This window comes from Lactuca serriola, chromosome 3, assembly GCF_051521515.1.
Source record: "Lactuca serriola cultivar US96UC23 chromosome 3, Lser_US96UC23_V15, whole genome shotgun sequence".
Lineage (NCBI taxonomy): Eukaryota > Viridiplantae > Streptophyta > Magnoliopsida > Asterales > Asteraceae > Lactuca > Lactuca serriola.
This window is the reverse complement of record NC_136410.1, coordinates 131,205,154-131,233,070: the sequence shown is the minus strand read 5'-3', so window position 1 is coordinate 131,233,070 and position 27,917 is coordinate 131,205,154. Positions and strand designations below refer to the sequence as shown.

The following is a 27,917-nucleotide window of genomic DNA, read 5'->3' as shown; positions in this document are numbered from 1 at the left end:
TGCTCTCACTGGTCCTGAAATCATCCGCGAAACCACTGAGAAGATCATCCAAATCCGAGAACGATTGAAAGCTTCACGAGATCGCCAAAAGAGTTACGCTGATAACCGCTGGAAACCTCTGGAATTCCAGGTTGGAGACCGTGTCCTGTTGAAGGTCTCGCCCTGCAAAGGCACAGTACGCTTTGGAAAGCGTGGGAAACTTAACCCTAGGTACATTGGACCCTTCGAGATCCTCGCCAGGATCGGTCCGGTAGCCTACAAACTTCGTTTACCCCATGAGCTCAGTAACATCCATCCCGTCTTCCATGTTTCGAATCTCAAGAAGTTCCTATCCGATGAAACCCTAGTAATTCCTTTAGACGAGATCGAGATCAATGAAAACCTCAATTTCGTGGAGGAACCGATCGAAATCATGGATCGAGAAGTCAAACGTACAAAACAAAGCCGCATCCCATTAGTGAAGGTCCACTGGAATGCCAAGCGGGGACCAGAGTTTACTTGGGAGCGTGAAGACTCGATGAAAAAGAAGTATCCGCATCTCTTTCCCCCATGATTTGTATCTTGACTTGTATCTTAATTTTAAATTTCGGGACAAAATTCCCTCTAACAGGGGGATAATGTGACAACCCGAAACTTCTAACCCATGTAATTGATCTGTGTTTCAGCACTAAAACTTGAGTTTATTGTCTTTTATTAAATCTTGTGATTCCATATGGGTGCTTTAGACTTAGTATAATTTAGATATGAGTCTTAGGAAGGGTTGGAGAGTGTTTAGTATTACAAAATCGGGCCAAAACTCACCAAATAAGGTGTGTGCGGCCACACACTTGTGTGTACGGCCACACACCTGTGTGTACGGCCACACACCTAACCACAAACACCCTCAACCTCACATCCAATTCAATTTATGGATGGATACCTCTTCATTCATTCATTTAGATGTTCTCTTCCCTCTCTCTACTTTCTCTCTCTAAATCATCAACCAAGAACACTTAGAAGGCTTCATAATCGTGATCTACTTCATCTTCAAGCTAAGTATAGTGGTAAACACTTGGATCCCAAGCTTAAAACTCATTATATTCATCATATTCATCATCCCATGAAGGTGTACGGCCGCACACCTTCAAATGGGGGCAGCATACATTCAAAATTCCCAAGTATGAAGAGCATACACTTCAAAAATCAACATATGGACTCAAATGAGGAGTGTACGGCCGCACACACCCTCTGTACGGCCGCACACTCTTGTGTGCTGCCTCACACACACTCCTGGCCGCACTCCCCAGCTGCACACTCATTTTCAAGACCATACACCCACTCTAATACTCATTTTTGGCCCTAAACTTGCATAAATCATTAAGTTTGGATCATAGGACACTTATTAGTAGTAATTCCAAGCCCTAAGGATGTTATCCCATCATGTTTAGTCATGGAAAACCTTAGTTCTAACTCATTTATGTGTCATCACATGAAAAATAGGGGCCAGAGGAGTTCAGGGCATCCGTTGACACTCGATCTCTACATTAAGCGGTGAGTTCATACCCTTACCCTTTTTCGCTGTTTTTCACTGTTTTCAGGGGGTAAACACGAGCAAAGTACAAGGAACTACTTGTACTCAAAACTTGTTTTCATGTGTGTGTTTCACAATTTATATACTTTTAACACTGATTGATACAACTGATAATCGTTTAAACATGCAGATCACATAAACATATTATTTGTGAAATGGGTTTATAAACTGTTATGTTTTATATATTTCACAAATGGTTTCCACATTTTATCAGTTAAAAGCATGACATTAGAACTTTTGAAACATAAAACTTGTACATTGTATATCCTCGGTAACACTCCACAGAGATACGCGAGTGGAGGATTATCATATTATTACTAGTAAATTTTTTAGTCCTGTATGATTGGAGACACGTCCTCGGTGAACACTCCACATAGATACGCGAGTGGAGGACTGCACCCGTAACCAGAATCTCTGGGATTAGAGAGCGTAACTTGAGTGTATAGATCTATACGGGGCTGACTACCCCACACCTGGCTGCTAGCTACAGCCGAACCGAAATGGTTCAAGGGTGACGAAAGTCATAAGGTGATGTGGACTACTTATTGCCATATTTAGTCTATCGTATGGTTATGGAACTCGCAATTAAGATAACAGTGATTTACTTAATAGTAATAATGAATAACTTAACACATTTTACAAGATAACCAGGTTTCAGAATACATCTTTTACATTGATAACCAACATTCAGGAAAACATGGGACTTTCCTAGGGAATGTTTACATAACTAGAAAAGTGTAACAAAACGGATAACTCTACATCTTTTACAATTGGTAAAACACAATCAGAAAAGTATGGGACTTTCCTGGGGATACATTGGTACGTAACCAGAACAGTATAACAAATCAGATAACATAACTGTACATTTTCACAAGAGTAAACGTGTTTTCAGTGTACAACTATACTTTACATGTTGAGAACAAAAACCAATCTTTTTAAGAAAATATGGGATTTTATTGGTGTGTGTAACATTTTCAGAAACAGAAGGGTAACTCGAACACTTTCACAAAACAAAAACCGCTTATGAACTCACCAGCGTTATGCTGATTTTCAAACCGCTTGTGTTCTCAAGTCAGCGTTAGAACAGGTACCCGAAGATCATTTTGTTCCATGTAGGAGTGCGCAGAAGACTTGTCTCGTTTTGTTTATATATACTATGTGCATTGGATTTGATACTCTACATGGAGTCAACCCCGAAAATGTTTCCGCCTTCGGTTTTCGGGGTGTGACACTATCTACTGGAGGTTCAAAGTCGAAACCCAAACACAACAGTCAAGCTTCAAGTGGATAATTCTTCCAACCTGCATCAGATACTAGAATTTTTAGACGTATATATATATATATATATATATATATATATATATATATATATATGTCTTGCGCGACTGAAACAAGGATTTGTAGAAGGGAAAAGAGATTTTCTTGGACTGGATGGTGCATTCATGAAGGGTCCCTACCTTGGTATGATTCTAATTGCAGTGGTAAGTAATTTTATACATGGATTAACTACTTAATCTTACTTATGACTTATAGATGTTAACCTAATTTGTTCTTACTATTATAGGGATTAGATGGAAACAACTGCACTTACCCAGTGGCTTATGGTCTTGTAGAGTCTGAGAACTACAACTCATGGACATGGTTTCTAAAAAATCTTGGTGATGATTTGGATTTGACTATGAATTCAAAATTTTACATTTATAACTGATAGGCATAAGGTAATAGTATACACAGTTTAACTACTTCCCCTTTATGTTATCTGTACTAATTATATAAAATTGACTGTGTTTATGTTGTAGGGTGTGTTGCCTGCAATTGCAAAATTGTTTCCATGTGCAGAAAATAGATTTTGCGTTCGTCATATCCATGAGATTATGAAGCGGAAGTGGAGGGGCAAGGAGTTTAAAGATTGTCTCTGGAAATGTGCAAAAACAACAACTGTCCAACAATTCAATCTTGCAATGGTTGAACTGAAGAAATTGAACAATGATGCATATGAATGGCTTAAAGCCATTCCACTCCAACATTGGTCCAGGTCTCACTTCACAGGTTAGTTATACATGTTAGAATTCTTCAACATTATTGATTGTATTCATCTTAAAAGATTACTGAAATTTATGATGCAACATTGTTATTCTATAAGAAGAGCACATTGTGATGCATTGTTAAACAACCTTTGTGAGACATTGAATAACAAACTTGTCAAGGGTCGTGACAAACCAATTATAAGTTGCTTGGAGTTTATTAGAGAGTACATAATGAAGAAGCTTGTTATTTTCCAAAAGACAATTGAAAAGTGTTCTGGCCCACTAACTCCTACAGCTACCAAGACTCTAGAGAAGATCAAAGGTGAAGCTGCAGAGTATAGGGCTGTGTTTTGTGGAAATGGGAAGTATCAGGTCACAGGTGGTGAAGGTGTGGACCAATGTGTATTTGACATAACACAACATACATGCTCATGTAACAAATAGGAGGTCACTGGCATACCATGCAAGCACACAAATGCAGCTATATGGGATATGAGGAGAAATAATGAGAATGTTGGGGTACCTGAAACATGGGTTCACCCAACATACTGGTTGAAGACATGGCAAGAGATGTATGCCTTTAAAATTGAACCAATTAATGGGAGCATGATGTGGGCAAAAAGTACTTGTCCAACAAAGTTACTACCACCAAAACTGATGGGTTTTATGCATAAGAACAATCCTATGTGCTCATACAAACCCTAATGTTTGGATCTAGGTTTCTTTATTGTAAATGCTTTGAATCCAAGACCTACAAACCTAGATCTATCATGTATAATTCGAAATTATCATAAAGAAAACAGATCTAAGTGGTTTACCTCTTTCAAGTAGCTTGAATCCTTGTAATCTTCTTGATCTTGAGCTTAGAGTCACAATAGTAACTCCTCTAATAGTTCACAAACCCCACAAGCAAGAAGACAATATGAGAGAGGGTGAGAGATGCTAGAAATAGGCCCTAGGGTTCCCTTGGAATGAAGTATAGCCGATTTACATAGCATAGGGGTCTTATTTATACTTGCAGGCTACTAGGGTTTCAGTCTAAACCTGTGACAATCTGAAAATTTTTCCGTCACTGTAACCCGTTTCCGTCAGCAAAACTCGCTTGTATTCAAGTTTTCCGTTAACATTTTAATTAAGTTAATTAAATTGAGACCTTTATTATGATCTTGTGAGTGTCCAAACCCATTTTGAAACACGTTAAAACATCCCAATTTTTAATTGGAGAATTTTTAGTTTCGACCACATCGGGTTATGACAACTAAATCGGGTACGACCATAAGCCTCGTTTAACGTCAGTATCGGGTAGATTTCCACCGGGTCTCAAACTCAAACCATGTATAAAGTTGAGAGGATCTTATTTGAAGCTTTTTCACTTCCTCTCACTACTCTCTCTCTACAAATTGAAGTTTTGATCCAAAACCATCCTTTTCAAGCTCCAATTTGGTAAGTGATCTATCCTAGCTTATAGTTTAGCATGTTTAACTTTCAAATGTGTGTCTAAATCATCCAAAAGGACCAAGAACTTGTGTTTATGGTCCAGGAACTATCCCAAACCACAAACACCCTTAAATGGGGTTTTGGAGCCCCCAAACCCTTCCAAACCACTTCTGGAGCTTAGATATGGCTTAGGGGCTTTCATGAATGGAATTGGATCACCAAAATATTAACATTTGGGGAGTAAACATGATTTTCTGGCCCGAGAGCAGGCTTTGACCGTAAACACCCCTTCTAAGGCCGTAAACACCTTTTAAGGTGTTAAGATGCCCCTTAAATCCCTCCTATGCCTTGGAATAATGTCTAGAACCAACCTCCATTGTGTTAGGGACCTTAAACATGAGAGAAACCACCCCCTTAGGAGATTACGGATGTAAACCCCCCAAGGAATGGTTCCTGGGCCGTAAACTCCTCTAAAGTGGTCAAATGGTGCCCTAACTTCCTTCCATGACTTGTACTTTGGACTAGAACCACTTGTGCCTAACCTAGGATCACCAAAACACAAAAGGAAAGTGCATGTGAGAGTTTACGGCTGTAAACTCCTATTTTACAGCCGTAAACTCCTTAAAATGGTCCTTTTGATGGTTTAATCCCTTCCAATGCCTTAAAATTGATCCTAGCCTAATTCCACAAGTGTTGTAAGACCATTAAGCATCCAAGAACACACCACCCATGAGTTTACGGCCGTAAACTCATGGGATATGGTATATGGGCCATAATCTCCTTTAGGAGATTACTCTTGAAGAGAAAACTCAATATCTAGGCCTTTCACCTCCTTAGATGCAACCCGGACCACTCCTAATACTTGAATTGAAGTGTTTTCGCGCGTCAGAGTGTATATTCTTACTTAATTAGCAGTTCAATGTCTAATTAGATACAATTATGTATATCTTCATATTACATAGGAACCTCGCATGCATTCAAGCCCTGAACTGACACTTAGCATCCTAATTGGCACATTTCTCGACTGGTGAGTTCATACCCCTACACCTTTTTCCGTGTTTTTCAATGTTTTCAGGGGGGAATACAAGAAAAAGTACAAGGAAACCTTGTACTTAAATTTATTATTTCATTTGAAATGTTTCATATTCCGTATGCTTTTAACACCGAAATCGTATTGACCAACCGTTTAACTTGCAGAGTTAGCTTTCAGACTAATTGTAGATCTCATTATAAAATGTGATAATTTACGTTATATTTTATAATTTACGAAGGATTCATGCTAATCATAAAATAGGATTATTATTAATATTATACGCCTTTGGATGGCACTAGAACTTCGAAAATACAGTTAATGTACGTCTTTGAGTGTCATCAGAGCTTCGAAAATACGTCTAAAATACGCCTTTGGATGACACTAGAACTTCGAAAATACAGTTAATGTACGTATTTGAGTGTCATCAGAGCTTCGAAAATACGTCTAAAATACGCCTTTGGATGGCACTAGAACTTCGAAAATACAACTAATGTATGTCTTTGAGTGTCACCAGAGCTTCGAAAATTTCGTCTAATATCCTCCTCTGAGTAAAATCAGAGTTTCGAAAATACGTCTATTAATATATACTCCTCTGAGCAAAATTAGAGATTCGAAAATAAAATTCCTGTTAAGTATAGTAGATATTCGATATTCGTGCATGGATAACCAACCAATTTTTAAGGAAAATAAGGGTTTTTCCTGGGATAACTTGACTTTTTTAACCAGGTTGTGTAACCAATGGATAACTAGACTTTTCTTGTAAGAAAATATGGGATTTTTTTGGATAGCAACTTTTTTAGAAAACCAAAGGAAACTTGTTCTTTTATAGAAACAAACCACTTATGAACTCACCAGCTTTATGCTGATATTTTAAAACTGCTTGTATTCTCAGGTCCTCGTTAGACAGGTATCCCGCGATCTTTTGGAGAAGACAGAACATTTTAGCAGTCTCGTCTTTACTTTTGTTCATTTTGGATGTATATATCTATAATCATGTATAAATTTACTTTCAAACAAATGTAATTACTTCTATGTAATGTAATGGTTGTGTTTACTATGCTTACTATGTACATTGGTTGTGATACTTTACATGACGTCCTCCGCCCCGGAATGTTTCCGCCATCGGTTTCGGGTGTGACAGATTGGTATCAGAGCCCTTGTTTATAGTGAACTAAGTATACCTAACCTTACATGGTATAAGACTCAGAAAACTCCTTTTCTAGCAACGAAGACAACATTGTCACTCGGTCTATAGACAAGATAACCAAAAGACTTCTGTGGATAGCTGATGAAATAACACTTCTCACTACGAGGTTCAAGCAGGTCGTGAGTCTCTCATCTCACGAAAGCCTCGCATCCCCAAACCTTAATATGTGCCAACGAGGGAGCCTTCCCTGTCCACATCTCGTGAGGAGTCTTAGTTACCTTCTTGGTGGGAACTAAGTAAAGGATATGGGTGGCAGTCTCTAGGGCATACCCCCAGAAATCTATTGGTAACGAAGTCCGACTCATCATAGAACGAACCATGTCCAACAAGGTCCGATTACGTCTCTTAGCCACACCATTCAATTGTGGCGTCCTCAGAGGCGTCAATTGCGAAACAATTCCGCATTCCTTTAGATAGTCGTGAAACTCAAGACTTAGGTACTCTCCTCCTTGGTCTGACCGAAGCATATTGATTTTCCTTCCCAACTGATTCTCCACTTCATTTTTAATCTCTTTGAACTTTTCAAAGGTTTCCGACTTTGGCTTGATTAATTAGATATATCCGTATCTGCTATAATCATCTGTAAAAGTCATGTAGAAGCAGCAAGCGTCCCTTGTGGTGGACCTAAAGGGCCCACGCACATCGGTGTGTATGGGATCCAATAGACCCTCACCCCTTTCACAAGTGCTAGTAAAGGGTGAGTTGGTCATCCTCCCAAGTAAACAAGATTCACATGTGTCATCGTCCCTAAGGTTGAATGACTCCAACACTCCATTATTTTGGAGTTGGGCTATGCATTTCTTGTTAACATGGCCAAGGCGACATGGCCACAAGTATGCTTTGTCTAGACTAGCAGACAAATCAATATTCAAAACATTATTTCCTAAATTATCAACAAACATCACAGATTCATAAATCCCATTACAAGGTAATGCATTGAAATAAAAGACACCATTCAAATAAACATTAATAGAACCATTACTATTATCAAAAGAATATCTGAAACCTTGTCTAAACAACCCATGAAATGAAATAATGTTTCTTTCCATATCTGGCGAATAAAAGCAATTGTTTAAATCTATCCCTAACCCATTACTCAACACTAAAGAATAAACACCGACTTTGGTCACATGCTACAATCTTCTATTTCCCATAATCAGGTTTGTCTTTCCATGTTCTACCTCCCTACTTCTTTTTAGGCCCTGCATATCAGAACAAATGTGGTAACCACACCCTGTATCAAGAACCCATGAAGTAGCAAATGATGAGTTATTAGATTTAATAGAATACATACCTGCAAAGGTGGGTTTAATCTTCCCATCCTTTATATCTTGCAGATACCGAGGGCAGCTTCGTTTCCAGTGGCCCTTTTGGTGACAATAGAAGCACTCTGCTTCCTTGGGATCGGATGAGGGTTTAGCAGGCCCTGCTTTGGTCCCACTTGAGGACGAACCATCATGGGGCTTCCTCTTATGGTGGCTATTACATGGAGCCTTCCTCTTTTTACCCTTTCCTTGACCTATTGCCATCACAGGAGCGGCCACAGTAAGGGATGGTGCAATGGATTTGTCTTTGAGGTTGCTCTCAACAGTCCTTAAGAGTCCTTGGAGCTTGCTCAAGGAGACCTCCTCCTTGTTCATGTGGTAGGTCATCCTAAACTGGTTGTAGCAGGAGGGAAAGGAGTGGAGGATTATGTCGATAGCCAAATCCTTATCAAACTTAACATTAAGTTTGAGAAGACGATCAACATACCTCTGCATTTTCTGCAAATGAGAGGTTAGGGATTCTCCACTCCCTATCTTAGCAGTGATCATGTTAGTAATGATCTCATAGCGCTCTTGCCTCGCACTCTGGTGATACCTGTCCAGCAAATCCTGATGCATTTCATACAGATACATGTCCTCATATGACTTTTAGAGTTCGAGGTTCATGGTGGCCAACATGATGCAGTGAACTATCGTAGCATCACGCTCGTGGGCCTCAAAGGCGGCCAACTCTTTAGAAGTAGCAGCATCTGGGATGATCTTTTCAAGCTTTTCATCGAGCACTTATTCTTTTTCCTCGTAGCGTGTGATCATGCGAATATACCTCATCCACTCGTTAAAGATTGACCCATCAAATGTCACTTTCTGACCCAGGTTCATCAACGAGAATGACCTAGAAGCGTTGTTGTTGTTGTTTGCAGACATCTGAAAAAGAAAGGAACAAAGTTTGATTAGAAATGAATCCCTAATTAAACACCCAAATGAGAAATTAGGGCTAGGATCCAACAACATTATTTACAACTTAGAAAGGTATGCCGTACTCTAAAAGTAAATAATTTGAAGGTAAGTGAATGACGATTCACCAATTCTGTCCATGAAAAACAAAAAAGAAATTTAGGTTTTAAATGTATTGAAAACTCCTAGATCTTTGAGATTCATTGAACTCTTCAATGGCATGTTTAAATCTCGATATGCACTTCAAATGTGCGAATGGGATATTAAGGATCGCAAACAAGTTGTGAATAACCACGCGAATCAATATGGTGCACTCAATGTCTCTATCACCTAATCAATGTGCCGGTAAAGCACACACGCTCCATTGATCTATGACAAACATCGAGTCACCCTTCGCTAACAATGTCATCCCCAAATTAGTGTGCCGGCTAACCACACGCGCTCCACCAATGTTTGACAAGGGTACGAAGTGTAATTCCATGGATTAGCATCATTTTCACATTTTACCCTAAAGTAACTAAGATTGGGAATTTGTAAAACATGTAGTTACTTTGTATCTTACATTATACTTTTAATGAGGAGAGGGTTGCCCTATCCTACCCGTTCGGCTAACGACCCTCCGGCAGTCAAGCAAGCGGTGGGTGTGAGTGTACACCCATTAAGCGCCATTTTATATGTAGCAACCTTATACCCACCTTATAGACTGGCTTCGTGAATGAGGCCTACTAACGGTAAGACTAACATTTTAAGTTATACATATATATATATATATATATATATATATATATATATATATATATATATATATATATATATATATATATTTATTAAGCTTGTAATAATATATAATAGTATAGGGTTGAATTTTAAACTTGTAAAATTCTAAGGGTTTGAAATTTAAATTATTCAAAATTAAACTTTTAATCACAAAATTCAAATTTCAAAACTTGAGGGCAAGTTTTGAACTTTTCAAAACATAATGGATCAAATAACAAATAATTTAAATTAAACAATTAATTTCATAATTATCTATATTTGACCTAATCTTATTTTAGTCATAAGATAATTACTAAATAATTTTAAATAATCCATATTTATCATATAAACAACCAATATTCAAAAGATTTGAAATTATCTATTGTTTTGGCAAGGATAATCATTTAATTAAGATAAAATTCGGATTTTAACTTCAAAAAATGATATAGCCATCAAATCCAAGACAAAACAGAAATTAAATCTCGAAATATCCTCTGTCTGACGCACAAACTCGCCGAGTCAGCTCTGAACTCGCCGAGTCTAGATACTGACTCGCTGAGTTGAGTCGGGCAGAGGCAAGAAAACTCGATTTTCAGCATATAAATAGTTAAAGGATCACATACAATTGAAACTAATCAAGTATTTGATACCACTGATGGGTTTTATGCATAAGAACAATCCTATGTGCTCATACAAACCCTAATGCTTGGATCTAGGTTTCTCTATTGTACATGCTTTGAATCCAAGACTTACAAACCTAGATCTATCATGTATAATTCGAAATTATCATAAAGAAAACAGATCTAAGTGGTTTACCTCTTTCAATTAGCTTGGATCCTTGTAATCTTCTTGATCTTGAGCTTAAAGTCACAACTGTAACTCCTCTAATGGTTCACAAACCCCACAAGCAAGAAGGCAATATGAGAGAGGGTGAGAGATGCTAGAAATCGGCCCTAGGGTTCCCTTGGAATGAAGTGTATTCGATTTCCATAGCCTAGGGGTCTTATTTATACTTGCAGGCTACTAGGGTTTTAGTCTAAACCCTAATGGACAGTTAGCCACCAAGCAGTCCAAGGAACCTTCTGGAATAAGGCCTTAGACGAAAATATGATGGACCCCCATCATAATTTCGTTCTCCCTTAAGTCCATTAGGTTTCCTTAACCTAAAACTTAACCATCACACATTTTACATTTTATACCTCTTTATTTAATTAATCTCTTTTAGTCACCAAATTAATTCCTAATTAATTTATGACCAATACTAATTAAATAAATATGATTTCTCCTGTAATATATTATTCTTATAATATATTAATAAACCATAAGATTCTTTCTTTCTCCTTAACTTACCTTGTCAAGTTACTTTGGGAAGGCAACCCAAAAGGACCATGCACAACCGGGTCAAGTACATACCAAATATAGTTACGGGCTTAGACACTATTCCAACAAAAACATCATGTGCCTATTGGTAGGCGAAAAAAGAAAAGAAGAAGATCTTCTACTGAAGATGATAGTGCTACAGGGACCAGAACAGTTAGATGTTCAAAGTGTGAAAATGTTGGGCATAATGGAAGGAGCTACAAGGGGCAGGCAGTGGGAGGATCACAGGCCAGTGGTAGTGATGTGGGACAAAATGCTGGTGGTAATGATGTGGGACAGAATGCTGGTGTGGGACAGAACTAGGTGCTGTGAACAAGGGGAAAAGTCCGATGGTTTAGTGTTTGTTGTATTACTTTCTTGTCTTTTGAATGCTAATACTCTTGATGTACTTGAAACAATGTTATTTCATGTATTTTGGGTCTGTAATTTCAGTTTGAACTAATGTTGTGCTACTTCTTTAACTATGATAGTTGTAATGGTTTGATGACTTAATGTTTGTAATGGTTTGAATGACTTAATGATTAATTAGGTTGTTAATGTATGGATGCATGTTTGTAATGGTTTGATGACTTAATGATATGTCATAAATTGTTGTTTTGGTAAGAATACTTTGGTCTGAATACATGTTTTTCAGTTACCAACTTTGGTCTGAATACATGCAAACTGATACATCCAACTTTGGTTTGAATACATGTTTGGCAATTACCAAAAAAACACCCAATTTTCATTAACATTTAAACTGATACATCCAACTTTGGTCTACAAACTTATCCTATACTTTGTACACTAGAATTGACACAAAAAGAAACCAACTAATAGCTAGATACAACTTCAGTTTCAGATTTTGTTCTTCAAGCTTCATCCTTATGTTCATACAAGCACATTTCTGATCCTCCACCACCTAACCAATGAACTTGCAACCACGAGCCTGCAAAATACCGTGTAGAAAAATTTAGCAATGCTAAAATTTACATAAAATAAAAGAAATTAGGAGATTAGGTTAGATTTATCAAGAAATCGAAATTAACCAGGTTAGAACAAGCATAGTAATGTTTTCCAGGGTTGTTCTTGCTCCATGAGGTACGAATCATAGCTTCAGCTCTACAATTGCATCTAATTGCCATTTTTGTTGGTTGGAGAAGGGAAATCGAAGAACGAAAGGGGGAAGAAGTAATGGGGAAGAAGGGCGACGAAGATAAATGAAAGTAGGGGAGGGGCAACGACTCTAATAGGGGCACGAGACATGAAATGATAAAAATACCCCTGCATGCAAGGCACGTGGGGAACCCAAACGGAGAAATCTAACGTTTAACGACAATAGGGACTGGGCGGGTAGTATTCAAATGCAAGAGGGACGGTCCGAGTTAATTTTCAAAATAGGGACTGAACGTGCAATTTAACACTTGTCCTAGGGACGATTCGTATAATTTACTCTCTCTCTCTCTCTCTCTCTCTCTTTCTCTCTCTCTCTCTCTCTCTATATATATATATATATATATATATATATATATATATATATAAGTAAAGTGTGAATATATTACAATTTGGCCTTAGAGTCTTTTTTTGGTTGTTTGTGGTTTTTCAAAAAGTATAAAGTGCATGAGTATATTAGAGTATACTGTAATTTTGACATTTGACTTTTTTATTCTATAGTTTTGATTACTTATGTTTTTTCAAAAAATATATGAGTATATTAAATTTTGGCCTTTGCATTTTTTTAGTTTTTGTTAATGGTTTTTCTATTGTTTTTTTAATATTTTGATTCAAGTAAATGATAAAAAATAATAACTTCAAAAGAAATAAAAAATATAAAAATAAAAACCGGATTTACGTTTTTCTTCATTTAATATTATTTTATTTATTTATTCATGTTGACGTTAAGTTGTTAGTTTTACACGGAAATTCCAAATTATGTAAGCATTTATATGTAAATCTAATTATTACTTATTTGAACCCTCAACATATTTATAATTGTAATTTTCATCCAATTTTTTTCTTTATATCTTTCATCCGAAACCCGGTTATTCTATTCCACCCCTTATAAAGAAAAGAACTTAAATCAAAATACTTAATAGCATGACGATACACTCATACAAAACTTCTACCCCGAGCACATGCAATGAAGTCATAGACAGTAAACTCAAATCCAATCCACGAAATAATTTGATATATGGACAACATCATTGTGGTAAAGGCCGTAATGCTAGAGGAATCATTACCGCATGGCATAGAGGTGGATGTCATAAGCGTCTATACCGTAAAATAGATTTTCGACGGAATGAAAAAGACATATATGGTAGATCATCGTAACCATAGAATACAACTCGAATCGAAATGAATACATTTGTCTCATACATTATAAGGATGGTGAGAAGATATATATTTTACATCCCAGGGGGGCTATAATTGGAGATACCATTGTTTCTGGTATAACAGTTCCTATAAAAATGGGAAATGCCCTACCTTTGAGTGCAGTTTGAATTATTGATTTACGTAATTGGAAGTAACCAATTAGGTTTATGACGAAACCTAGAAATTGATCACTGATCCAATTTGAGTACCTTTACAGGATGGACCTCAACAGAAAACTAAAGCTTAATGGCAGCAAGTGATTGAATTCATTAGTTCCTTATAAAAAGTTATTGACTCTAGAGATATAGTAATATGGAGAAGACAAAATTGTTTAAAGCACCACCAAAACTGGAAGCGCCCTTTCTTTCAAAGAGAAGAGGATGGATTATTCATATTTCAGTTGATGGTCAGGCGAATTGAAAGCAAAGCAGTGGTAACTCTAAAATTCTCCCGGGTGGGGGGGGATATAGATGTCTCCTACATTACCCATAATATGTGGAAGTATCAACGTAATTTCATAGAGTCATCCGGTCTGAATGCTACATTAAGAACATAAGCCAGATGATGGAACGAGAAGACCTAGGATGTAGAAGATCATATCATGAGTGATTCGGCAGATTTTGATTCCTATATATCCACCCATGTGGTACTTCGTTATACCATACATATATAAGATCCATCTGTATAGATATCACCACCTACATCTATAAAGTCGTATGCTTTGGAAGAAGCTTGTACAGTTTGGGAAGGGGTTTTGATTGATAAAAAAGAAGAATCTACTTCAACCGATATGCCCTTACGCATTGCCATACATAACATAGAAATCACACTTGGAAATGGTGGACAATTACCTAGAGAAGCAGGTGCTGTAGCGAAACTGATTGCAAAAGAAGGGAAGTCGGCCACATTAAGATTATCTTATGGGGATGTCTATTTGATATCCAAAAACTGCTCAGCAACAGTTGGACAAGTGGAGAATGTTGGGGTGAACTAGAAAAGTTTGGGTAGAGTTGGATCGAGCATTGGCTAGGTAACCGCCCTATAGTAAGAGGAGTAGTTATGAACTCTGTAAACCATCAACATGGGGGTGGTGAAGGGAGGGCCCCAATTGGTAGAAAACAACCCACAACCCATTTGGGGTTATCCCGCACTTAGAAAAAAGAAGTAGAAAAATGAATAAATATAGTGATAATTTGATTCTTCGTTGTTGTAGTAAATAGGAGAGAAAATATAATTTCTTTCTTATAATTTACAAAACAAAAAAATAGAAGGAAGCTGTGACACGTTCACTAAAAAATCCGTTTCTAGCGAATAATTTATTAAAAACATAAATTAAATTTGGGCGAACGACGGGAATTAAACCCACGCATGGTGGATTCACAATCCACTGCCTTGATCCACTTGGCTACATCTGCCCTCTACTATTATCTAGTATTTCTAGATTTTTCTATTAACATAAAAAAAAGCATATTATTTCTTCCTTATTTTCTTTCTTATTTTCGAAATCAAAAAATTAATTAATAAAAGTTTTCATTTTTATCTATTTCAGATGGAAGTTAAATTGTAAATCAAACTTCATAAAATATTGGGAAAATGATATATAAACCGCTAAATTAATACAAAAAGAAAACATGCTAATCGAATCAAACAAAAGACCTTGTTATTTCTAAAGAAACTGTGTAATGCACATACTACTAAATAAAAAAAGGAGCAATAGTTTCCCTCATAATTTATCAATAGGGCATTATTGCTCATTTTTTTAGTTCAGAAACTTCTATATAATTACAATAAGACCAAAGTTTTAATCCATTTGTAGATGGAGCTTCGATAGCAGCTAAGTCTAGAGGGAAATTATGAACATTATGTTCATGCATAACTTCCATATCAAGGTTAGCACGGTTAATTATATCAGCCCAAGTATTAATTACACGACCTTGACTATCAACTACCGATTGGTTGAAATTGAAACTATTTAGGTTGAAATCCGTAGTGCTGATACCTAAAGTAGTGAACTATATACCTAATACAGGCGAAGTAGCAAGGAAAAAATTTAAAGAACGAGAGTTGTTGAAACTAGCATATTGGAAGATCAATCGGCCAAAAATAACCATGAACGACTACGATATTATAAGTTATACAATTTTTTATTTACTTGAATCAAATAAAGAAACAAAAAATATTAGAAAAAACATAAATAACCAACATTATAAAAAAAATAGAAAAAAAAACACTAAGGCCAAAATTGTAATATTACTTTAAAATATTCACTTTACATTTTTTGTGAAAAAAAAACAATTATTAAATTGATGATAAATAAAACAAAAACTAATAAAAAACAAAAAGTACTAAAAAAATAAAAATAAAAATAAAACTGAGATTAGTTTTGACTAAAAAAATTTGAAATAAAAAACTTAGAAAAAATGTTAATTTTAATATATATATATATATATATATATATATATATATATATATATATATATATATATATATATATATATATATATATATTAAAGTTTGGGTCTAATTTAGCATGATCAGAAGTTTATGGTCTAATATAAAATGCCACAAAGGCGGGGGAACCGAGTAACGTGCTACATGAGGTCATAAGGGGCAAAACTAGTCAAAACTCAGACTTTTAAGGTCTAATTTAACACGATCAGATCTTTTGTGGAAAAATCGAGTTAATTTTGAGACTTAGGTAAAAAAAAAGTCAAAACTCTTTTTTGTGTAATCTCGACAGGCATTTTGCCCACCATCCTTTAGGACCTTTACTAGAACTATCGGGGACACAAATGAGCCAGTTAACCTTTCAAGGACATCTTTTTGTACTATAGGGTACATATAAAGTTGAAAATTGATGTTGTCATTTCCTTCTTAGTTCATTCTTTTTCATGTATCTTGTGATTAAGCCCCTTTTATCAGCAGAGATAATATTGATTTAATACTTGTTATCACTCCAATGGAATCACTTAGGTGATGGTTTTTATTGGTATTGTTACCTTAGCAATTATAACACGTGTCTTTACCTTGAATGGACACAACCTGATGCAAATATCATTATTTAATTGAGAAATCAAATTGGTGACTTTAATCTTAGCTAAAAAACATTCACCAATAATCTCCATGAGTACATTTTTCATCCTTAAAATAGTGAAATCTTTTCACATCTCTTACTATAATCTCCCTATTAGTCAACCGTGATATAATCTTAATCGCATTATGACAATCCTCACATATTCGTAAATTCTTCACCACATACAAACTCTCTCCATCTTTACTCATCAACAATCCAAACACAACATCCAATTTTTCACTATGCCTCCCTAAAGTTATCTCCTTTTCATCTTCTACCCACATTCCATAATCTCTACACCCAACTTCCTTCATCTTCTTTAACAGCTCTTCCCAAGACTAATCAATCTCCTTTAACATAGGGTGACAACTATCTTCTGAAACAAAAACATGAACTTTATTCTTTACCTCAATCTAACTACACCCCAAATTCGTTCTCACCTCGTTGTCTCTCATTAACTTACTAATTCTTCTCTCAGTTCTTCCCATTTGTTAACCTTCTCATACATGTGTGAAAGAATCACATAAAGGGACGCATTAAAGGTTCTAGAAGAACACATTCTACAGCTGACTTAATTGATAATTCATGATTTCCATGGATTCTACATGCTCCAAGTAAAGCACCCCATGAGACTGTACTAGGTTTGACCAACATTGACTCAATGAGTTTTTCAGCTTCTTCAAGTTTACCTCGATGGTGGGGCAATCCTTGCTATAGTGACCGGTCTTACTGCACTTGTGGCTGCCGGGCCCACCTATCCTACAAACCTCATTGTGCGCCTTGCCGCACTTGCCATAATGACTCCGACCTTGATGGCCTATCAATCTCGAATCAACAACCTTGGACTTCTTTCCCGCGCCGTCAGATACTTGAACCTAAACTGGCCTCCTCTTCCTCATGGTCTCCAAATCAATCTTCGGCTCACGAGCTCGAGCAATCATATCATCCAATGTCTTACAGCTATACATACTCATAAACTCACAAATCTCATATTTCAACATATTGTGGTATCGAGCCTTCTTTATCTCTTCTTCTGCCACATACTGTAGAACTAGCAAGACCTTCTCCTTGAACATAATGGTAATCTCTGCCAATGTCTCAGTAGTCTGGCGAAGGTGCTGAAACTCCCTCGCCAACTGCTGAACCTCAATCACTGGTGCAAACTCAGCCCTGAGCCTGGTAATAAAATCACCTTAAGTTATTGTATCAACATCCTTGCCTCCCAAAGCATGGCCTACCTCCTCCCACCAATCACGAGCTCTGTCTTTCAAAAGATAGGATGCAAGTTTGACTATCGCCTCCTCGGGCAAAGGCTAAATCGGAAGGCGTTCCCGATGTCCTTCAACCACCGTCTGCTAGCAATGGAGTACTTCTTCCCAAAGAACTTAGAGACCCCACACGCAAAAACTCTCAAAATGTTAAAGAGAGTGTACCCATCATAGCCACCATCTCAACACGGAATGCGCCCATATGCTCATCCAAAATCTCCATAATGCCTTCCTTGATTGAACCAAAGATCATAGGAGTCTACTCCAAAATGTTGTCGGTAATCTTAGATGAAATGAAATCCTTGTTGGATTAGGTGTCTAAGCTCATAATTATAATTGGTATGTACTAAATTTGATAGTAGCATGGTCCTTTTGGGTTGCCTTCACCATAGCAACTTGACAGGATGACTTTTGGAGAGATAGGTTATTTAAGGATTTATTAATATATTATAAGAATAATATATTAATTAGAAATCATATTATTTAGTTAGTATTTAATCAAAAATTAATTTGGTATTAATTTTGGAATTAAAGGAACTGATTAAAAGTATGTAGACTGGTTTTGCATATCATTGATAGTTGCAAACTGGGCTGCTGGACTCCCTTGAAATGGGATGGACGAATTTCTATAGGGAGGCCCTATAGAAATCGTCCAAGGCCTTCAATAAGGGATGTCGATGGGTTGCTTCGAGCCACAAGGAATTAGGGTTTCCCCTAGAAACCCTAGCAGCCACAACAATATAAAGGCCCCCAGACCTCCTAAAACCGGGCATTGCTTCCCAAGGAGAAACCCTAGCTGATTTTCTGCCCTTCTCTCACTCATCGTTTGCTTTTGGTGTTTGTGATTCCATTAGAGGTGCAACACGTGAGACACTAAAGCTTTCAAGAGTCTAGATCATCCGTGGAATACTTGTTATTACAAGATAACAAGCAAGATAACATTCTACTAACCTTAGTTTCCATATTGATTTCGAAAATTGTATGCTAGTATTAGGTTTATTGCTTTGGAACTTCTATTTGAATGTATAACTAGTGAAAAACTTAGATCCGATACAATTAGGGTTGCATAAAGACATAGGAATCTTGTTATGCTTAAAACCCATCAGTGGTATCAGAGCCTAGGATGTTTTTTTGTTATATGTGATGTAATAGTGATTTGTTCAAACCAGAAACAAAGCAGATTCGCAATCTGCTTCATGAACTTGACGAGTTGGATGAACTCGAGCAGTCCATGCCCTGATTCGACGAGTTGACTCGTCTGTTAGCAGATTTTTCGAATTTTGATCTATTTTTTATTAGGATAATTACTATAAATTATTTTTATCACCATAAATTGAATTTGCTCTGATTTCCTTATCAAAATAGATGGATTTGGTCAAATTTTAAGATAATGACAAATTATGTGATTAATTAATTATTTAAAATTTGATCTAGTAATTTTGAAAAGTTTCAAATTGCACCCTTTAAGTTTTGGAATTTAAAATTTAATTAAAACTTTAATTTTGAAATATTAAATTCTAAAACCCTAGTATTTTAAAAGTTTAAATTACAACCCTTATACTATTATAATATTAAAAGATTAATATATATATATATATATATATATATATATATATATATATATATATATATATATATATATAATGTCTTACCGTTAGTAGGCCTCATTCATTAAGCCAATCTATAAGGGGGTATAAGGAAACTGTCTATAAAATGGCGGTTGAATGGGTGTCCACTCTCACCCATCGCTTCCTTGATTGGTGGAGGTTCGTTAGCCGAACGGGTATGATAGGACATTAATTCTCTCATTAATAAGTATAATGATAAATATAATGTAACTAAATGTTTTTATAAATTCCCAATCTTAGTTACTTTAGGAAAATGTGAATTTGATGCTAATCCGTGAAAATGCACATTGCACTTTGTCACGTCGTTAGTGGAGCTTATGTGGTTAACCGACACACTAACTTGGACTAATAAGGGTGGCAATGGGTAGCTTGTAAATTATCATAGATCAATGGAGCGTGTGTGGTTAACCGTCATATGATTAGGTGGTAAATGACATCGAGAGTACCAAGATTAAACATGCCATTGAATAGTTCAATGAACCTTAAAGAATCTAGGAGTTTCATTTCATTTAAAACCTAATTATTTTAATTTTGTTTTTCGTGGTGGAATTGGTAAATTTCCATTTACCTACCTTTAAATAATTTACAATTGGATTATGGCATCCCTCTTCCAAATCGTGAATTATCGTGTTGGGTCCTAGCATTAGTATTTCATTTTGGGTGTTATATTAAGGATTCCTTATCTAATCAAAACTTTGTCCTTATTCTTTTGCAGATGTCTACCTCAAACAATGCTTCCGGTCCCTCCAACAACAACTCTAACAACTCCTTCTCGCTCTTGAACATTTGTGCGAGAATCACATTTGATGGTTCCAATTTCAATGACTGGATCCAGAACATTCGAATGGCCTCGCGCTACAAGGACAAGGAATATGTCCTCGATAAACCGTTGAAAGAGATTGATGAGTCCAAAGCTACTCCCAAAGAAATAGCTGAGTATGGGGCTCATTACAAGGATGATACTAAGGTGTCCTGTATTATGGTAGCCACCATGACTCTTGAGCTACAACGGTTCTACGAGGACTATTGGCCTTACGAGATGTGCAAGGACTTGATGGAAAAGTACCATCAAAGAGCATGTCAAGAGAGGTATGAAATAGTCACCTCGTTCATCACCACCAAGATGAGGGATGGAGAGTCCATCACGACCCACCTGTAAAGAATGCAGAGTTATGTGGATCGTTTGCTCAAGTTGAATGTCAACTTTGACAAAGAGCTGGCTATAGACATAGTCCTACACTCTTTTCCTCCTTGATATGATCAGTTCAAGATGACTTATCATATGAGCAATGAGGAAGTCACACTGAGCAAGCTTCAAGGCCTGCTAAGGACTGCTGAAAGTGGATTAAAAGGGAAAAGTGTCGAATCCACTCCTACTCTTGCTTCTGCTTCTGTCCCTGGCTATTGGACAAGGAAAAGGGAAAAAGAGGAAAGCTCCCTCGAAGAACTGGAAGGGGAAGTCTCACGATGAATCTTCTTCTAGTGGATCAAAAGCCAAAATCGGTTCTGCCGTCCCTCATCTGATCGTAAAGAAGGAACGCGCTTCTACTGCCATGATAAGGGGCATTGGAAGAAAAGCTGCCCAAAATACTCGCATGACATCAAGGCTGGGAAGATAAAGCCCACCTTCGCAAGTATTTATACTATTATATTTAATAAATCATCACATGCTAGTTCTTTGGTCCTTGATACATGATGTGCTTTTCATATTTGTTCTGATTTACAGGGACTAAGAAGAAGTAGGGTTGTGGAGCATGGGAAGATGAACTTGATAATGGGAAATAGGAAATCATCTTTTGTTACTAAGATCGGAGTCTACTCTTTAGTGCTTAGCAGTGGGTTAGGATTAGATTTGAATGATTGTTGCTACTCGTCAGAGATGACGAAGAATATTATTTCTTTTCATGGTTTTTACAGACAAGGATTTATATAATCATTTAATAATGAAAGTGGTTCTATAAATGCTTATTATAATGATATTTTTTATTTTGAAGTATTTCCTTGTAATGCTATATATGAAACTGTGATGGTTATAGATAACATAGAAAATAATGTGTTGGAGTTATTTGACCTAAAGTCAGATGACATGTGCGAATCTTGTTTACTTGGAAAGATGACTAAATGAACTTTCACTAGTACTTGTTAAAGAGGCGAGGGATTGTTGGATCTCATACACACAGATGTGTGTGGGCCTTTCAGATCCACCACAAGGGATGTAAACCGCTTCTATGTGACTTTTACTAATGATTATCGCATATATGGATATATCTACTTAATCAAACATAAGTCATAAAGTTTTGAAATGTTCAAAGAGTTTAAGCAAGAAGTGGAGAATCAATTGGGCAGGAAGATAAAGATGCTTAGATCTGATAGAGGTGGTGAGTATCTTAGTATCGAGTTCCATGACTATCTTAAGGAATGTGGAATTGTTTCACATTTGATGCCACCTAAGACACCACAACTTAATGGTGTGGTTGTGAGGCGCAATCGAACCTTGTTGGACGTGGTTCATTCCATGATGAGTCGAGCTTCGCTACCAATCTCATTCTGGGGGTATGCCTTAGAGACTGCCTCCCATATCATTAATCTAGTCCTAACTAAGAATGTTTACAAAACACCTCATGAGATGTGGATAGGGAAGGTTCCCTCGTTGGCATATATCAAGGTTTGGGGTAGTAAAGCTTTCATAAGACGATAGACTCACGACAAGCTTGAACCTCTAAGTGAGTGGTGTATTTTCATCGGCTACCCACAAAATTTCTTTGGATATCTTTTCTACAGACCTAGTGATAATGTGGTCTTTATAGAAAGGAGACGAGTTTTCCGTGAGAGGGAACTCATATGCCAAGAGGATAGTGGGAGGACAATTGATCTTGAAGAGATTCAAGAATCAAGCGGTGAAGGAACCTTTAACACTAGCGCTCAACGTGAGGAAGAGATTCCTATTGAACCCATTGACGGGTCATTACCTTTTAGATGTTCCACTCGAGTTAGAATGGCACTGGAATTTTATGGTTTTCATATTACTACGGACGACGATACGTTTATCAATGATAGTACACTGGTAAATTTGGATGAGCCTTTTAGCTACAAGGAAGCCATGGCGGGCCCTAAGTTTGCCAAATAGAAAGAGGCAATGGACAACGAGATCCAGTCCATGTATGACAATCAATTTTGGAACTTGGTTGACAATGCACCAGGTCAAAAGACACTTGGGTGCAAATGGATATTCAAGAAGAAGACCGACATGGATGGAAAGGTGCACGTGTTCAAGGCACGACTGGTTGCGAAGGGATTTACTCAAACCATGGGGGTTGACTATGATGAGACATTCTCACCAGTGGCCAAGATAAAGTCTATTAGGGTTATGTAAGCCATCGATGTGTTTCATGATTTTGAAATTTGGCAGATGGATGTCAAAACCGCTTTCCTTAATGGGAAGTTGGCTGAAGATGTTTACATGTGTCAGCCAGATGGTTTTGTGGATGCTGAACACCCCAATAGAGTGTGGAAGCTTGAGAAATCCATTTATGGATTGAATAAAGCGTCTCGCAGATGGAATCTTAGCTTCGATGAGAAAGTCAAAGAGTTTGGATTTTCTAGAAGTGAGGATGAGTCCTGTGTGTATGTCAAAGCTACTGGGAGTATAGTTAGCTTTCTAGTATTGTATGTCGATGACATACTGCTCATAGGAAGCGACGTTACAACCTTGTAGGAGGTTAAGTACTGGCTTGGGAAGTGTTTTGCTATGAAGGATCTAGGGGAAGCTACTTATATTCTAGGGATAAGGATCTTGAGAAATAGGAGTAAAAGAGTAACTGGACTTAGTTAGAGTACTTACTTGGACAAGGTGCTGAAACGTTTTAGCATGGAGAATTCCAATAAAGGGGAGTTACCTATCCAGAGCAATACCAAATTGAGTAAGACTTAGAGTCCGAGTACCGTTGCAGAGATAGCGGAAATGAGTCGAGTGCCATATGACTCTACAGTTGGGTCGATCATGTACGCTATGACATGTACTCGACCTGATGTGGCTTTTGCATTGAGCTTGGTAAGACGATATCAAGGGAACCCAGGTAGAGCTCACTGGACAGCAGTTAAGAACATTCTTAAGTATTTACGAAGGACTAAGGACTGGGTCCTTATACTTGGTGGAAGTGATGACTTGGGAGTGATAGGGTATAGTGACACCAGATTTCAGACTGACAGAGATAACTTCCGCTCTCAGTTGGGATGGGCGTTTACCCTAAATGGTGGAGAAGTGACTTGGAAGAGTTCCAAGTAGGGGACCGTAGCTTATTCAACGTGCGGATTAGATTACATAGCTGCGAGCAAAGCGTTAAAGGAGGCTATATGGTTGAAGAACTTCATTATAGACCTTGGAGTTGTATCATCCATAAAGGAGCCCATGGAGATTTTCTGCGGTAATAAACGAGCGGTTGCCTTAAAATAGGAACCAAGGGATTATGGCATATCCATAAATATCGACAGAAAATATCACTTCATCAGACACCGTGTAGAAGAAGGACTCCTCGTCGTTAAGAGGGTATCGTCAGAAGAGAATTCGAAAGATCCTCTCACAAAGGGTCTGAGTAGGATTAAGCATGTTCAACATGCGATGAGCATTGGTCTGAAGGACAATATTAGTTTTAGTGATCAAATAGATATTTCAGAAACTTTTAACAATATAAACGTAATTGACATTTGATGATTAATTAATGGAGATTTATTTATAAGTAATTGTTTACTATCTTTTGTCAATTATTGATTTTGTGTTTCACTTTTGCATGTTTTACTTCCTGAATAATTGGATTGTTCAAATTATCCATAGTCGATCATACTTTGGAAGTAAGTAATGAGGCAAGACTGTCATGAATTGGCTTGTAGATTGTCTAAGGGCTTAGACATAACAAAGGTTTGCTGCAACGTTCATGAGTACTCCTAAAATAGGATTTGAGTATTGGATTAATCCCACACTCATTTGAATTACTTCATGGAATTTATCACGAGTAATTGTGAGACGATAATATCATATAATCTTTAAACCGAGATATATGAGTTGTTGCTTACGAGTTGGTTGTGCATTGATAATGCGTAAACGTCTTAGTAACTTGATGTTATAAAACGTATTGTTGTGTATAATTTAATGAGTAAAAAGTACAAACATATAAGTCAAAGTTTATCTGTTCCTTTTGCCCTAACAGGAAAAGCGATATCTTGGGACCCTCAATGATTTTGTGTTGACTTGTGTGCCGGGCTAGGTCAAGACTGAATTGATGTGTTTAATTAAGTTCGTTGTGAGACAAATTAGAACAAGAAACAAATTGTCTGATATTAAGAATGATTCTATTCCATGTCTTTGTCCACACGATATCTTGAAGATGGAGAATTATATGATTTTAATTTGGTATTAATTTTGGGATTAAAGGAATTGATTAAAAGTAGAGGGACTAGTTTTGCAAATCATTGATAGTTGCAAACTGGGCTGATGGACTCCCTGGAAATGGGGTGGATGAATTTCTATAGGGAGGCCCTATAGAAATCATCCAAAGCCTTCCAGAAGGGATGTCCATGGGCTGATTGGAGCCTAAGAAAATAATTAGGGTTTCTCCTGGAAACCGTAGCACCCACAACTATTTAAAGGCCCCTAGACCTCCTAAAACCGAGCACTGCTTCCCTAGGAGAGACCTTAGCCAATTTTCTGCCCCTCTCTCACTCATCCTTTGCTTTTGGTGTTTGTGATTCCATTAGAGGTGCAAAACGTGAGGCACTAAAGCTTTCAATAGTGAAGATCATCCGTGGAATACTTTTTATTACGAGATAGCAAGCAAGGTAACATTCTAACCCTAGTTTCCATATTGATTTCGAAAATTGTATGCTAGTAATTGGGTTATTGCTTTGGAACTTCTATTTGCATCTATAACACATAGGAAGGTTTTTATGCTCAAAACCCATCACTCCTACATTCGTTCATCTAAGGGTCCGACTCCACGCTCGTACCCAATCCCTTACCAGAACCTGAACCACCTCAAGTGACCACCATACTGAAAATAAACCATATAAACCATTAGAAAACATTCGAAGGATCTCAAACCAAATGGGTCCCTTAGTATCCTCGCGACACTCTTGACTCGAGTACAGATCCCGTGCTTCCAGTAGTATGGGCCTAATACTACCTTCCACACCCATCTGTACTTTCCTTAAGAGTCGTCCCAATTCCCCTAATTGACTCTCTAAACAATGCATCCCCTAATGATAACATGCTTCCTATGAACTCCTAGGATTTCCTTCCCACTACTTTCTGCCATCAGCTGTAGAAGAAACTACCATTAACATTTGCTAACTAGCTTACGAATATAATTACATGCCACATGCACTGGATAATTCTTCGACTACAAAGTCTCACACTACAACGGTTGGAATCAAATAAGAGTTGCGCAATAGATTTAAACCTAACCTTCTAAACATATCTAACTTCCATAACATGTAACCTAACATATTTGCTTGATAGTTTGCTAGTATTAGCAGTGGTTCCTAAAAAGCACAAAGAAAGTAACATTCGAGCATCGAGTTCTAACCAGAGTACTGCCTAACAGGCCGTCATATCACACCAACATACAATTCTAGAGGCTCATACAGTAAGCATACAAAGGCATCTCTCCTATCACTTAATTGTGAGCAAATTTTTAGCCCTAATCTATCATACTATTATCATATTCTCACACTGAACCAATAAACATGTATGGGTATTTGGGAACACTTACTTGAGCATGATCGATTGCATGCATCAAACCCCTTCTTTCCAATCATAACCCTTTTTGAAAAAAATATTTCTTTATTAAAAACTTACCAAATCCTTAGCTTGAGTTCATACACACCCGTGAGTGTGGCCGAATCCCTCAAACCAAGGCTCTAATACAACCTTGTAACATCCCAAAAATCATGTGTAAAAATTTCATTTTTAATTCAACCCAAACCATGAAATATTCATTTCAAACCATCTAAAAGTATGTTAGTAAAATAATTATCATAATACAATCCTAAAATCATCTAAGTGTGGAAACATGGGTGGATGCGTTGCGATCAAGCTGGGTCCTTCACCTGAAACATAAACTTAATCCGTAAGCACAAAGCTTAGTTAGTTCCCCAAATACCACATACCATACATATCATACATACATATCATGCTAAATCAAGTACGGGTCTATTCCATACCCGAGTCCCTTCCGACTCCTTAAGTCCCTTCAGACTCCCTGAGTCCCTTTCGATTCCTTCGGTATCTTACAACCGGTATAGGTCTATTTCACCCCTACAACTAAGCATACAATCATACTAGCAAGATTCATGATATCACACCCCAAACCAGAACGGCGGAATCGTTCGAGGGCGGATGACTTCCTGTAGTATCATAACAGTTGAATACATAGTAAAGAAAGTAAAACAGCCATCATATATATAATTTAAAAGTTACATTGTTGAATGATACCTTTTTCAAAACAAATTACAATATGATGACAAAATGAGTTTTAAACCGACGCCTTAGCGTCACTTTTCCAAAAGCTGAAGTTTACATGTATTACTTAATCCCTGAGAAATACAAGTAGATTTGAAAGAGTAGATCAGCATTTAAGCTGGTGAGTTCATAAGTATTTAATGTAAATGTTTGTACAAAATCGAATGAAATTGTTTGTAGATGTTTGAAAACTCCTAGAAAATCTCATATTTCCTACTAGTATAAAAGTAGTCTTCTACCAAGACCCAACTGTTTTTGAATGTTTTCTTCTAGAAATCCAATATTTTTCGATAAGTGTGTGGTAGTTTAATAGTTCCAAAACTGTAATGCAGTAGTGCTTTTCATGCCTAGAATAATAGATTTATGTATGTATAAAATCACTAAGGCATTTGATAACCCCGTAAATCAACGTGTTTTTAATACTCCATGTGAGTTTTATAACCATGCTATTGAC

The 27,917-nt window shown here is 37.0% G+C and overlaps 1 protein-coding gene across 1 annotated transcript; it reads left to right on the top strand.

Annotated features, from left to right (window-relative positions):
- The first annotated feature begins 3,012 nt into the window (after positions 1-3,012).
- LOC145095715 (uncharacterized) lies at positions 3,013-11,932 on the top strand. Its single transcript, XM_079033545.1, has 7 exons — positions 3,013-3,051; positions 3,135-3,211; positions 3,282-3,288; positions 3,370-3,605; positions 3,714-3,999; positions 4,042-4,169; positions 11,722-11,932. The coding sequence occupies exons 1-7, from the start codon at positions 3,013-3,015 to the stop codon at positions 11,930-11,932; spliced, it is 984 nt and encodes a 327-aa protein (XP_078889671.1).
- Positions 11,933-27,917: the final 15,985 nt, after the last annotated feature.

What these genes read in the sequence shown, in the direction of transcription:
- LOC145095715 (XM_079033545.1), top strand. Translation starts at nt 3,013, where the DNA reads ATGAAGGGTCCCTACCTTGGTATGATTCTAATTGCAGTG. An exon ending in GTATGATTCTAATTGCAGTG is followed by an intron (nt 3,052 to 3,134) that starts GTAAGTAATTTT and finishes TTACTATTATAG; the next exon opens with GGATTAGATGGAAACAACTG. An exon ending in GTGAAGGTGTGGACCAATGT is followed by an intron (nt 4,000 to 4,041) that starts GTATTTGACATA and finishes TGTAACAAATAG; the next exon opens with GAGGTCACTGGCATACCATG.